At 38.2% G+C, this 13,749-nt stretch overlaps 1 protein-coding gene and 1 non-coding gene across 2 annotated transcripts in view; one reads left to right on the top strand and one right to left on the bottom strand.

Annotated features, from left to right (window-relative positions):
• Positions 1-5,197, top strand: part of calcrl2 (calcitonin receptor-like 2) — a 39,759-nt gene extending 34,562 nt beyond the window's left edge. Inside the window, exons 11-13 of the mRNA XM_034145429.1 lie at positions 1,024-1,242; positions 1,975-2,016; positions 2,139-5,197. Coding sequence (XP_034001320.1) covers positions 1,024-1,242; positions 1,975-2,016; positions 2,139-2,423 — 546 coding nt within the window. The 3' untranslated portion in view covers positions 2,424-5,197. The remainder of the gene's footprint in view (positions 1-1,023; positions 1,243-1,974; positions 2,017-2,138) is intronic.
• A 388-nt stretch (positions 5,198-5,585) lies between these two features.
• On the bottom strand, positions 5,586-5,657 carry trnaq-uug. Its single transcript has one exon. It is a non-coding gene; the product is annotated as a tRNA-Gln (tRNA).
• Positions 5,658-13,749: the final 8,092 nt, after the last annotated feature.

Raw genomic sequence — 13,749 nt, 5'->3', positions numbered from 1 at the left:
TCCCATAGATACAATAAATGATATTCTTTGTATATTGCATTTTAATGAGATTATAAGTTACTGTTATTGGATGCTTTAATTGAAGTCATTACATTCCTAAGGTATAAGCGGATATATTATACATTACAAGCCGGTTATAAAATAATACAAAATATATAAAATATAGATATAGGTATAGGCCGATATGTTATATCTAACAAGCTGTTTTTCAAAAATAAGTACATTAAAAAAAAACATGAAAATATCAGTGACTGACCAGAAACTATAAATTGTTAATGATATAATATGTTGTGATTATTGCTATAAAGCTCTATGAATATGTATCGGTGCTTATTAAAATATATTTATATATTGCTGCTATAAGCAGATTATGTTTATTATATATTAAGTATGTTTATATTGTATTAGACATGGGTGTCAATTTTATTATTATATTTTATATATAGACATACAGTACAAGTTACCATACATGTAAAATAAAATAATACATTAAAATCTATTCAGAGCAATGTTATATAATGTAAGGCTTACATCATTGCTATTTTCAGATTTAGTTTTGCTCTCTACACCCATTGCAGAATGATGATATATATACATATGAATGAGTACTTTTCCTTCAAAACGTTTGATGTAAATGCACCATGGTACAGATGCAAATGCACAGTCAATTCAGATGCAGTTACAATGCACTGCTTTTATTGCCATTTTTTATATTATTATGCCACTATGCAGACTGTATTTGGTATTTGATATGACTAAGTTACTTTGTAAAGGTAAAAGACTGGGGCAAAATATGTCATGAATGTGGAAGGTTGTCTTTTTGCCTTTAAGTGGTTTAACTATTGCCAGGTAATTGACATGTTCTTTTAAAGAAAAGGAACTTCATGTTATTTAAAGTTGATGTTTTAGTGCCACCATCAGGCAAATCAATGCCATTTGTTTTCCCCTTCAAAAGTCAAATCACACTAGATTTAAATATTTGTCTCTCTCTTCTCTTCCATTTTCATTTCATCATCCATGTAGGTGAACTTTTTCTTTCTCCTGAACATCGTACGTGTTTTAATCACCAAGTTGAAGGAGACCCACTGCGCTGAGTCCACAGCCTACATGAAGGCGGTGAGAGCCACGCTCATCCTCATCCCTCTGCTGGGAGTCCAGTACATCCTGTTACCATGGAGACCCGAGGGACGCATCAGCCGGGCCATCTATGACTTCTTTGTCAATATCTTCTGCCACTTCCAGGTACAGGCAACAATACACTGCAATTTAAAGTTCGCACAAGCTGCTGAACAGAGACTCATGTGATGTATCGAAAAAACTTCTATGGTGACGTTAAACATAATTCACTTGACATTAATAATCTCCATGTTTCTTTTAAGATTTTACATTTTCTGTACCAAACATATATGGTTTTTAGGACCAAAATGGGAACTATAATAATGATGGCAAATGAAAAAAATGGTCTCCTTCCAATGCCAACTAAAGTGGAGTACATAAGCAATGGAACAAAATATGTTCCGAACTATTTATACACAAATAGTTGTATTAAATCTGGCATTCAACTCTTTCCATTTTCATTAAGCAACATCAAACAAAAAAGCACTTTAAACAGATTCCACCACAGAATTTTGCTACATTGGTATCCCCTCTCTCGTCAATTTTCAGCTGTTATATCTATTGCCAGAGGAAAAATAGCCTCTTGGCACATTTACAGAAATGTTGATTAATGTGCACTGTCCCTAAGAAGAAAAAAAGGCAAAAAACTGTCATCATTTTGGCTTCTTTCTGAGGGAAATATGATCTTCAGCTGCTGTGTATTATCATTAATAAAACAGCTTTCTAGAAACGTTATCTTATTTGCTTCTTCTTTGTCAAATGAAACCTGATGATTCATATACATTTATTATTTACAGGATAATCTCACTGACATCTGTTCCTGTATGAATATTTAACCACTGTCCCATTGCTTTGCAGGGACTCCTGGTGGCAATTATATTCTGTTTCTGCAATACTGAGGTACATTCAAACGGATCATACAATAAATACAAGATCATGTTAATATTTATATTCAAGATACTGCATGTAACCTCTAATTACTAAAACGTAAACTAAACTAAAACCAAACTCTTGACGTCCAGGCCCAGACAGCGCTGCGGAGGAAGTGGCATCAGTGGAAGTCTGCCTGGGGTAAAACCGGCTGGGGAGACACGACCATGAGCCACAACCACTTCAACCACCACAACAACTCCTCCTTCACCGAAACCAGCCGCGCCACCATCAACTTGGAGGACGCTGCGAATTCGAAACGAGACGAAAACAGCCACTTCCTGTCCCTGGAGCAGGAGAAAGCCAACGGGCAGCAGAAGACAAGCAGCAACGGAGAGGCGGACATGCTCAACAAGTTGGAGACCACCGACATCTGACCGGAGAAAGGTTGTGGTGGTGCCAAACACAAACACACAGTCAAAAAAGATAAAGGACTTAGAAAAAACAGAGAGGTCGTGGGTGTATTTTCAAAATAAAGGTTAACTGATTGGGAAATTATCAGTAAAGCACTTAAAAAAAGCGTGTGATGTTCACAAACACATATTTTGTATAACTCCAGTTTATGGACACTAATGAGCTGATCAGAAACAAATATATTTATATCACGGTTTCACCCTGTAATCTTAGCATAGTATACGTTTTTGCATAGGCTACATGTTTTGTTCTGTGGCTGGGATAAAGTCCACTTATGTATTTGATTTATTGTTGAACGTATTTCCTCTTAAATTTCAAATCCAAAAACTGCCATTTTGAAATGACAAATGCATTAATGTTTGTGTTGCATTGCAGTATGGAGCTATTGAATGCTTTACCTGTGAACCACCGAGACCAATGAATGTCATGGCCAACCAATATGATATGTTCCTTTACATGCTTTACCTAGAAAATATAATCTAATCATTACTGGACTGCGTCAAAAAGGCCAGCATTCCCAATTAACCTGTCCTTTAGAAAAAATATACCACACACACTAGAGTTTTTGTGTTGATTAAATATGATTTGTAACCGATAATAATATAAGTTTATCCACAAATACATGACTTCTCTTGGTAGAGCTTGCTGACTTAGAAAGGGTAAACACAGTAGGCTAAATACCAGATTCAGACTTGTTGACATCTGTTTAACCATATAAACATATTGTATAATATCTGCTTTAACACAGTAATGGCTCCCTCTTTGTCACAGAAAAACATTGAACATGATAAATAAAATAAGAGAGTTACAAGTTCTAAAGCTGGTTGATGAAATAGCCACCGCTAGCATTAGCTAAAGCTAAAATTGCATTTACCATATTTTACTGATATTTCCAAGCTGTTATCTGAAGCTAAAACATGTCAATTTTGTCAAACCCAGTTATTCCATATAACTAAATGATACAGTAGTAAATTCCATTAATGATGGAGAAAACATTTATGCTAATATTAACTCTAACTGAGTTAAGCAAAAATAGCGATAGCTATCATCTCACCGTAGAACTCTGATGGAATTCATGTTATTTGTTGAAGTTAAGTTTTTTTTAAATAAGGTTTTTATTTTGAAATGTATTAAATTGTAAAGATATTAATTATTTTGGTTTTAATATCAACATTAATTGGAGGAACTCAAACTGACAGACCAGCCCTTTCTCCTACAAAATGATGTTCCCATAGACCCAAAATGCAATATTATTATGAGGTAAACATTGTTTCTCCTGCATTACGGTTGCAGTTTTAAACACGTAGTTAAAGTTAACCAAAAAAATATGCAAAAAAACAACTTGGTTAGTTTTAGTAAAACATCATGGTTTAGCCTAAAATAAGTAATAAAGTATTATTCATGTGCCAAATTAAAACTGTTCTTTTATGGCTGATAAACAGACTCCATCTGAACACTGAACATAGCTACTAAGATGAAAGGGCTTCTGACTTTCATGGTTTTTATACAAATCTCTATTAAATCTCTCCACAGTATAACATATTGGCTACATGACAGCTCAACTTGTATAAAGCCTTTCTCTTTATACATCCGTAGTGTGTAGCTCATTTTGCGCCTCCTTTTATCCCAACTGATTTACTTCCTGGAACTAAAGGATGTGCTGAACATTTTTGATTAAAACTCTCCTAATTCAAACTAGGAGAAAGCTTTAAGTGCAAGATAATTACCAGTGTAGAGATAATAGAGCTCTTAAGTGCTGCAATAATTGCTCCAATTTTACTCCTTCACTTAGTTCACTAACAACATAAGGTTTTGGGGGATTTTGGCCAAAAAGTAGAGCACATACAAAAGATTTAGAAACACTATGATGTGTGAAATATTGTTTGCGAGCAGTGTGTTCACATTTGCTTTTTCAGGCAGTCCCTCCAACTTTAGTTTCTTATTTAATTTCCAACAATCTTCACTTCTATTAAATGTTTTTTTCATGATGGTAAATCGTAATGTGAGATAGAGCTTTAATATTCTGCCTTTTTATGTTAAAAACAAAGATGAGACAGAGCTACACATCTAAAATACCTTTTAAAAATGTTTCAAATCTACATTTTGCAGACAGAATACTGTGCCAAATTAGTAATACAATTAATTGTTCAGAACATTTGGTTTTCTTAATGCTTTGTCATGTTTGATATTACTATTTTGGCTGTTAAATGAGTCTGTTTCACTATTTCTAATTATTGTTACAATATTATTTTTTGCAAATACAATTCACTGCCACTTAAAAAATAGATATAATTTCATAGTTTTTTCATCACACATGTACCGTGCTGTATGTACACTAGCAGGCTACAGTACCAGAGCCTTTTCAGTTTCCACTGGAATACTGGGCAAGTCTTATTTTTGGCTGTATGCTTGTAGCAAATGCATCCACATGTCACAAAAGACTTTCGGGAAACAATTGTTCCAGTGTGGTCACAAAGAGCTACACTCATGCATGGGAAAACAATTGTGGTAAGAAAACAGCTGAGTATGAGAGAAGACTCTTTAAAAAAAAAAAAGAAGGCATACACTGTACACTTTATGTGGCCCCGAAGGCAAACATCTGTTATGGACATATTTGTAAAGAATTTGAAAAAAACATTCCAATAAAACAAAAGTAATGTTCAATTCAAGCATATTACTGTATATATATTTTTAACTCTGCCATTTATGTGTGGAAATAAAATTGTTTGAACATAAACCTGTGTTTTTCAGAATGATTGTTTAATATTTGCCACAAAATGATGTTCCAAGGTTGATAATTGTCTCAGTTACAGTACTTTAGGCTATTGCACTTATCACTGTTGCTTCATTGTTTCACACAGAGAAGATAAATAAGTGTATAAATAAGTGGAATAAGTAGAAAGGTCACTTGAGGTCAGTATAATCTTTTACAAGGTTTTATGAGAAACATTGCTGGGCGAAGTAGGCTGTGTATCATCATCGGATTATCGGCAGTGCAAGCTCTTTAGGTGGGGTACAAATGTAGCTTATATGTATTAGCTTTTGGTCCAAACCTTCTCATAAGTAATTGTGCAGTACATTATTGATATGTCGTTTCACATAAACCGGAAAAAAAGAAAAAAGGATAGTCCCACCGAGATTTGAACTCGGATCGCTGGATTCAAAGTCCAGAGTGCTAACCATTACACCATGGGACCAGATGGTATCGTCAGGATGGCCTGTCACAATATAATGTTATAACTATTTTAAATCCTCACATGGCACGTACTTGTATTATATATGTTGTACACCTGCTTATACTCCGGGGTAAAACGCCGCAACTATAAGTACAATAGGGATATTAGCTAACGTGGGCCAGTGCACCGTCTGGAACCCTCGTTACATAACCAGAGTCTAGCTTAGCATGCTGGCTAGCATGCTTAAGGTTAGCGCCGCATATGTGGCTGCGTAAATACAATAGGCTTGTTTGAGACGAGCTGCGGCTCGCCTCGAAAGTAGACGAGAATAGCCGATTGCAGCCGGGGGAGGTCTCAAAAAGCTCGCCTGAAGTCGGACAGCTCGGAATCAACTTCTTCTTCTTCTCTCGGTTTTTGGCGGATTGCAAACAACTTTAAGGTGCATACCGCCACCTACTGTACAAGAGTGTGTATCACCATATCATCCTATCACCACTGGTGGAATTATACCATGTATTTACGTTGTTTTAAATTCTTCCAATCAATCCCGTTTCATTCAAATATTTAAGAATGGCCTTCCTGGTAGCTCTTACCCCCTCACCTTCTGTCCCCAGTGTCCTCATCAGGCTCCACTCCCTTCCTGCCTCTCTGACCCTGTCTCTTAGTTTTTCCCTCTCTGTTTTGTACATGTTGCAGTGTAATACGATGTGTTCCACATTTTCTTTCACTCCACACCCCCTGCATTCTTCAACTTCGCTTTTTACCATTATACACCTTGTGCCGTTTAATCCTGTATGATCCAATCTGAGTTATAGTGATGATGATCTCCTCCCATCTGTTCCTTTCTGTATAGATCTTTATTATGACTGATTTCTGTAACTTGTGGTATCTCCTCCCTTTCTGATCTTCCTCCCACCTTTTCTGCCATATTTCCATACCCTTCTTAATTATTGCTTTTCCTTCTCCTTTTCCAGTGAAACTGTATTGCTATTTCCTTCTGTAACGCATCTTTTGCTAATTTATCAGCATGCTCATTCCCTTGAACCCCCTCATGTGCAGGCACCCAGCATAACTGCACATCTATTCCCCTTCTCTGAAGTCTCAGTAAGCAATGGTTAAGTTCAATAATGAAATCTTCTCTAACAGTTATTGTCGACTGTATGCTTTCCAAAGCAGATAGTGAGTCTGTGCATATCACCACCCTATCAGGTCTCTTCAACCTATTGTAGCCCAATAATTGCTGCGAGTATTTCTGCTGTATAAACTGATAAGTTATGTGACACTCGTTTTGAGATTGATATTTTGAATTCTGGTATATACACGCCTATCCCCACGCATTCTTGCTTCTTAGATCCATCTGTATACATTTTGAGGTAATTGTAATATTGTAATATGTTCGTTCAGGTACATACTCGTTTTAATTCCCACTTCATTTATTTGCCACTCTTTTTTCCTTTCTATGATACTCACATCTATATTAGCTTCTGGGGAAAGCCATGGGGGAACACTGCTAAATGGGCTTGCTTTGGCAAACTTTATGGTCTCCACTCCATATGCCCTCGTTCTCTCCTTACTTGTCCAGCCAAACCCACGCCCCTGGAACTTTGTATATTCCCAGCAATCCTGTAGTATTCTGTTTGTGATATTTTCCTCTCCACTTCCTTGTAGCCTGACCCAGTAGGCCTATGACAGAGCAAGTTTCTCTCTTCATGCACAAATGTGTTTAATCGTTAATGTCAGATATGTACTAAGTAAATACATTTGTTCCTGCTCAAGATTAGATTCAACTTTATTGTTATTGCACAGATTACAGGTACTGAGACAACGAAATGCAGTTTAGCTTCTAACCAGGAGTGCAAAAAGCAGTAAAGTGAAAAGTAATGTACACAATCTACAGAATAAAATATAGAATGAATTGAATGATGAATACACAGTGAGGGATATGAATATGCTAAGATATATAAAGTATGAAAACGGTAAGCAGTGCAAGTATAGTATAAAAGATATAGATATTAATGTCATGATGATAAACATTGTGGAACAATGATGAAAAATGTGAATGGAAGTGGCGACGTAAAACTGACACAAAACAACAACAAACTTTTGCCGAGCCAATGGAGAGTTTCATCACCAGCACGGGGTAAAAACCACCAATGAGCGCTCAGCTCGAGATACCAGCGAGTCGTTTCCATGGATGTATAATAAGAACTGGATACAGCGTGGGAGGCGGGGCCTCATTCATTCCTATGAGAGTTGCTCATAGAGTGGCGAAGTCACGCCCACTTACTTCCGGGTAATGGGACCTTATTTCGGAAAAATTATGCATTGAAGTCAATGGGGAGAGAAAACTTATCTTTCGATCCCGTTTGAATTGTGCCATGAATTACACATATGATGTTTGTCAATCTTAAAAAATAATTTCCATGTCAAAAAAGTCACAGTTTGTCGTAAAACTGTTGAAATATAAGACTATGAAAAATATGTAACTAGAAAGACTACAAATCCCAGAGTCGCGTAAGTGATGTCACAATTGTTTTCCTCCACCATTCAGATACCTAAGATCAGCGCAATATAGATATAATCTATCTATATGGCGCTGGCTAAGATAAGATAACTTTAACAAGATGCCTGTGTGCTTAGTACCAGGTTGTTATTATACCAGCAATGGGTCTTGCTCGTTCTTTTGCTTCCCGTCTGATGAAACGACCAGGAGTGGCTTGATCAAGTTAGCTACCTAGCTAGTAGCTAGCACGTTAGTTAGCATTACAGCCTTGTCATCTTTATTAGCCTTAACATGAAGTAACATTAAGTAACCCAAAATGTTAAACAGTAAGAGTAGTAGTCATATTTCGTGAACCCTTTGAATAGTACTGTCACCGGTGTGATCATTCTATAATACACCATTTAAGCCCGGGGGAGAAATGCTAACGCTAACGTTAGCATCGGCGATCTTCTCTACTTCATGCTATCTGCACAAATGGTTGACAATAAACATTAAAACGACCAGGCAGTTCAGAGAGAATCAAAGGAAGGCAGGCAGGCAGCTTTGCATGACATTCTTCTGGACGTGTTTCATTGTGGTGATAGTGAGGATAGTCAATCGTTTTGTTGACAAGACAGTAGTGACGGCCATCTTGGTGACGTGTGTTGTTGACCAGAGATGTAGTTCATTGAGCGTTTCACACAAACAAATGTGTTACTTCACAGTTTTACGACACTTTTTTTTTTTTTTACTTGCAAAATTATCTTTTAAATTGACAAACATCATATGTGCAATTCGTGGCACAATTCAAACGGGATCGAAAGATAATCTTTCTCTCTCCATTGACTTCAATACATAATTTTTCCGAAATAAGGTCCCATGGAGGTCCACCAGAAGGGGAGGGACTTCGCCACTCTATTCGCGCATGATGATAAAATGGCCCAACTTTTGAGAGAGCGAAACGTCACAGATTACCCGGCATGCCTGAGAAGTACCCGTATGTGCACTCATAGCGCATGCGCAACTTTAACCATGCCCCCCAAAATGCTCGTTCACATCAAGCACGTCAATTTGCGTACACGTAACAGCACCGCACGTTCATGACAGCATGGTAATGGTTTGTTATTATGATAGATTTTAAATTAACGAGGCGGCAGTTAGCAGCTAGCGGTTAGCTAGTAATTATGCTAATTTACACATCAATCGTTATGTACTTTTATATTACGCTGTAACAGGATCTAGTGATATCCAAGCAACAGAGCTTCATTTAGCATGAAAGAATTATTGCACTTTATATGTATATATATACAGTGCAATAAGCTTCTTAGTGCAATAAGAAGCTACAGGGACGTTAATCTACGTCGGTAATATTAACTTTATTTAATACAACATTTACGGTACAAGATTTAATCATACAGCCCATGTAGTATACTATTTTACAAATGATGAATTACAGCAAACATGTGCAATATATCCATTATTACAGCTCCGTGGGCTGGCAGTAAGGCGATATGGGCCCGTTCTTATTATGCATCCATGGGTAAAGATAAACGCATGTAGTGCTGAACACATAACATGAACGTGCCGGGCGGCGCGGTCCCGTGGGTTAGATGCGCGTTCATAATGCAGAGGGAAATAACTCTCAGAATAACGTTATTAGCACATTTTTACAACTTGAGGAACGAATGTTTTTAATAAGGGCTATACAAGTGTTCATACTGGGTAGTTTATTTAGTTTAAAAAAAATTATCCAACGATTTACAGACCACTCTTTCCCCATGTAAGTCAATGGGAAAAAGTGTTTCCGGGCCTGGCAACCAAAAGGAAGTGTAGTACCGCCGTTTGGCCAGCACGAATATTTTCATCTGAGTCCGGCGCACTTCCTGGGGGCTTGGTCGTTTCCCATCAAGCATTTCGCTTCCGCAGCCCGTGGAGAGAAACTGCGCCGCCTCGCCGCGCCTCGCTCTCAAGTCTGCGGGCGTCTTTGTCCCGCGAGATTTCAACGTCTCATGTAGGCGAGCCTCCTGAGCAAGTCGGACAAAATGACTAACCATCATGCAACGCACTAGCAAGACGTTGATCGCAATTGCGCAGGTCTGCGCAGGTCTCGCTTGTCTCAAACAAGCCTAGTATGTAGCCTAAGTTAAAAAAAAAAAGGTGCGGAGTGAATGTAGACCAATATTGTACCTTACTGCAACATCGCAGTTAACTTAACCATCCTGGAACCTAAATAAGTAACTACCGTTGATGTTGAGGACATGCACGTGTATATATGTATCCAAAACTTTGACGTACAAAGAGAGTATGAGAGCACAACGAGATAAGAGACTACCCCTGAACAGTAATAAACCACGGTAACGTTGAGCTTTTATTATATTTTCAGTCATTGGCAAATATAAGCCATACTTGTGTAAACGCTTGACAATTTCTGTAACGTAACTAAGTACATTTACTCAGTAATTGTATTTTAAATGAGTATTTAGATGTTATGCTACTTTAAAGGACTGAAGTTACTCCAATAAATTGTGAGAGGGAAACGTTTGAACTTTTACTCAGCGTCACTGCATGTCTGTGACAACTAAAGGATTTTAAAATCCTTTTATTTGTTTTTAAAGCACTAAATGGGCTGGCTCGGGCCTATATAGCTGAACTGCTCCAGCGTTACACCCCAGCCAGAGCTTTAAGGTCTGCTGACCAGCTGCTGCTGGTAGTGCCCAAGACCAGGCTCAAAACCAGAGGGCACCGAGCCTTCGCAGCAGCTGGCCCTAGGCTCTGGAACACTCTGCCCCTCCATGTGAGGTCGGCCCAGACCCTAGGGGTTTTTAAATCAAAACTAAAAACACACTTCTTCTCTCTGGCTTTCTAGTTAGAGCGGAGTGCGACTCCTGACTTTTCCGTGTGTTTTATTTTTATTTTGTTTTTTAAGATATATCTGTTGTAATTTATTGTCGTTTATTGTGATTTGTAGTAATGTGTTTTTATTACATGTACAGCACTTTGGCTCGACCAAAAATCGCTTTTAAATGTGCTATATAAATAAAACCTGATTTGATTTGATTTGATTTAAAGTCACTCATCATTTTCTTTGCCAGTAACCAGTTAATAATTTCATACATAACAGGCCCAGTACAACTTAAGTTTAGTATACAAGCGTTTAGGTTTCTACAAACCATATAAAGGTTGTATTGGTGTGTGACCTATCTTGGGTATACTTTTGTATCTTTGCAAGAGTTATAGAGTTGTAGTAATGCTAAAAGGCCGTGTGGGGGCAGCATATCGTATCTATCTATGTATCAATGGCTGCATCTCACTTCGGTTAAATGAAATCCTTGCGCCCCTCACTTGCGGCGTCATCACAAACGGACGTCGCTTCACGTGACGCTCCGGAGGAAAGGACGTCCCATTGCTCTTAAAACTCATTTCCCTGCTTCTCGTGGTTTCCTTGCGTCTCTCCATGCTTCCCTGGTGGGAGGGACTAAACGCAGGGAAACGACGTAAGTGAGGGACGCAAGGATTCCATTTAATCGACCTGAGATGCAGCCCGGGAAATTAGTTTTAAGAGCTCGGAGCGTCACGTGAAGCGACGTCCGTTTGTGATGACTCCGCACAGCTGATCGTCTGACAGCAGCCAGCTCTGTCCCCATTATTTTCACAAACACCCCTGCCACATTTACCGACATAAACATTTGTATCATCTGTTGTAGACCCAAATATATTAAATAAAATAAGAACTCATTCTCAAAAAAGATAAACGCCATTCTTAAAATGTATAAACGAACAATAGTTGGATTAATATTGATTAGAGTGCACAATATAAATAAAATAATTGAGAGAAGAAAAAGAGATATGTTATCTATCAAAACCCAGTTAGATTAACATTCATTGGATTGCACACTTTGTTTGTTTGTGTGGATATGTAGCAAATTAACATTTTAAATAGCACTTAATGACGGACTGAATGGAAATGACAATAAATGAAAATGTAAAACGAAAAAAGCGATCATGAAAATGTTTCCAATAAATGAATAAAATGATTTTTGACCACTTTGTTGTTCAGATATATCACATATGTAACTAAACTATACATTAATTGAAACAAAACACAGTATACTATAGACTGAGGAGTGACTCTCGTGAGTTTCATGTGTTTTCTTCACTCCGCTGGGGGTCCTTCTCAGGTCGATTAAATGGAATCCTTGCGTCCCTCACTTGCGTCGTTTCCCTGCGTTTAGTCCCTCCCACCAGGGAAGCATGGAGAGACGCAAGGAAACCACGAGAAGCAGGGAAATGAGTTTTAAGAGCAATGGGACGTCCTTTCCTCCGGAGCGTCACGTGAAGCGACGTCCGTTTGTGATGACGCCGCACAGCTGTTCGTCTGACAGCAGCTCTGTCCCCGTTATTTTCACAAACACCCCCGCCTCTGTTAGTACACTTTTACTGACACAAACATTTGTATCATCTGTTGTAGACCTAAATACATTAAATAAAATAAGAACTCATTCTCAAAAAAGATAAACGCCATTCTTAAAATGTATAAACGAACAATAGTTGGATTAATATTGATTAGAGTGCACAATAGAAATAAAATAATTCAGAGAAGAAAAAGAGATATGTGTTATCTATCAAAACCCAGTTAGATTAACATTCATTGGATTGCACACTTAGTTTGTGTGGATATGTAGCAAATTAACATGTTAAATAGCACTTAATGACTGACTGAATGGAAATGACAATAAATGAAAATGTAAAACGAAAAAGCGATCATGAAAATGTTTCCAATAAATGAATAAAATAATTTTTGACCACTTTGTTGTTCAGATATATCACATATTTGTAACTGAATGATGCATTCATTGAAACAAAACACAGTATAAACTGAGGAGTGAGTCCCGTGAGTTTCATGTGTTTTCTTCACTCCGCTGGGAAACTCTGCTCTCATGTCAAGAAGCATCAGATCAGTGCATGCGCTGCATCGTCCAATCAGTGAGCGATACACAGTAAGGGGGCGGGGAGAGTATCTGAGGATTTCACCGGAGGATGGTCTGGTGGTTCCTCGGTTATCGCTCCTCGCTCCTCTGGCAGAAATAAGAGCCATGGGACGCTACTCAAGATGGCGCAGACAAATCAACTTCCGGTGATACCGAGGAACGAGGACCGAGGAAATGAAAATAGTCGACCTGAGAAGGACCCCGGGAAACTGCTCTCATGTAAAGAAGCAACAGATCAGTGCGTGCGCTGCATCGTCCAATCAGTGAGCGATACACAGTAAGGGGGCGGGGCGAGTGTCTGAGGATTTCACCGGAGGATGGTCTGGTAGTTCCTCGATTATCGCTCCTCCGTTATCGCTCCTCGATCCTCGATCCTCGGTCCTCCGGCACAAATAAGGCCACTGGGACGCTATTCAAGATGGAGCAGACAAATCAACTTCCGGTGATACCGAGACCGAGGAGCGAGGAAATTAGAAATAACCGAAGTGAGACGCAGCCAATGTATGTATCTATCTATCTATCTATCTATCTATCTATCTATCTATCTATCTATCTATCTATCTATCTATCTATCTATCTATCTATCTATCTATCTATCTATCTATCTATCTATCTATCTATCTATCTATCTATCTATCTATCT

Source organism: Trematomus bernacchii, unplaced genomic scaffold (genome assembly GCF_902827165.1).
Source record: "Trematomus bernacchii unplaced genomic scaffold, fTreBer1.1, whole genome shotgun sequence".
In the NCBI taxonomy this organism is placed as follows: Eukaryota; Metazoa; Chordata; class Actinopteri; order Perciformes; family Nototheniidae; genus Trematomus; species Trematomus bernacchii.
Note: the sequence above shows the minus strand (reverse complement) of the source record. Positions and strands in the feature narration are given on the sequence as shown.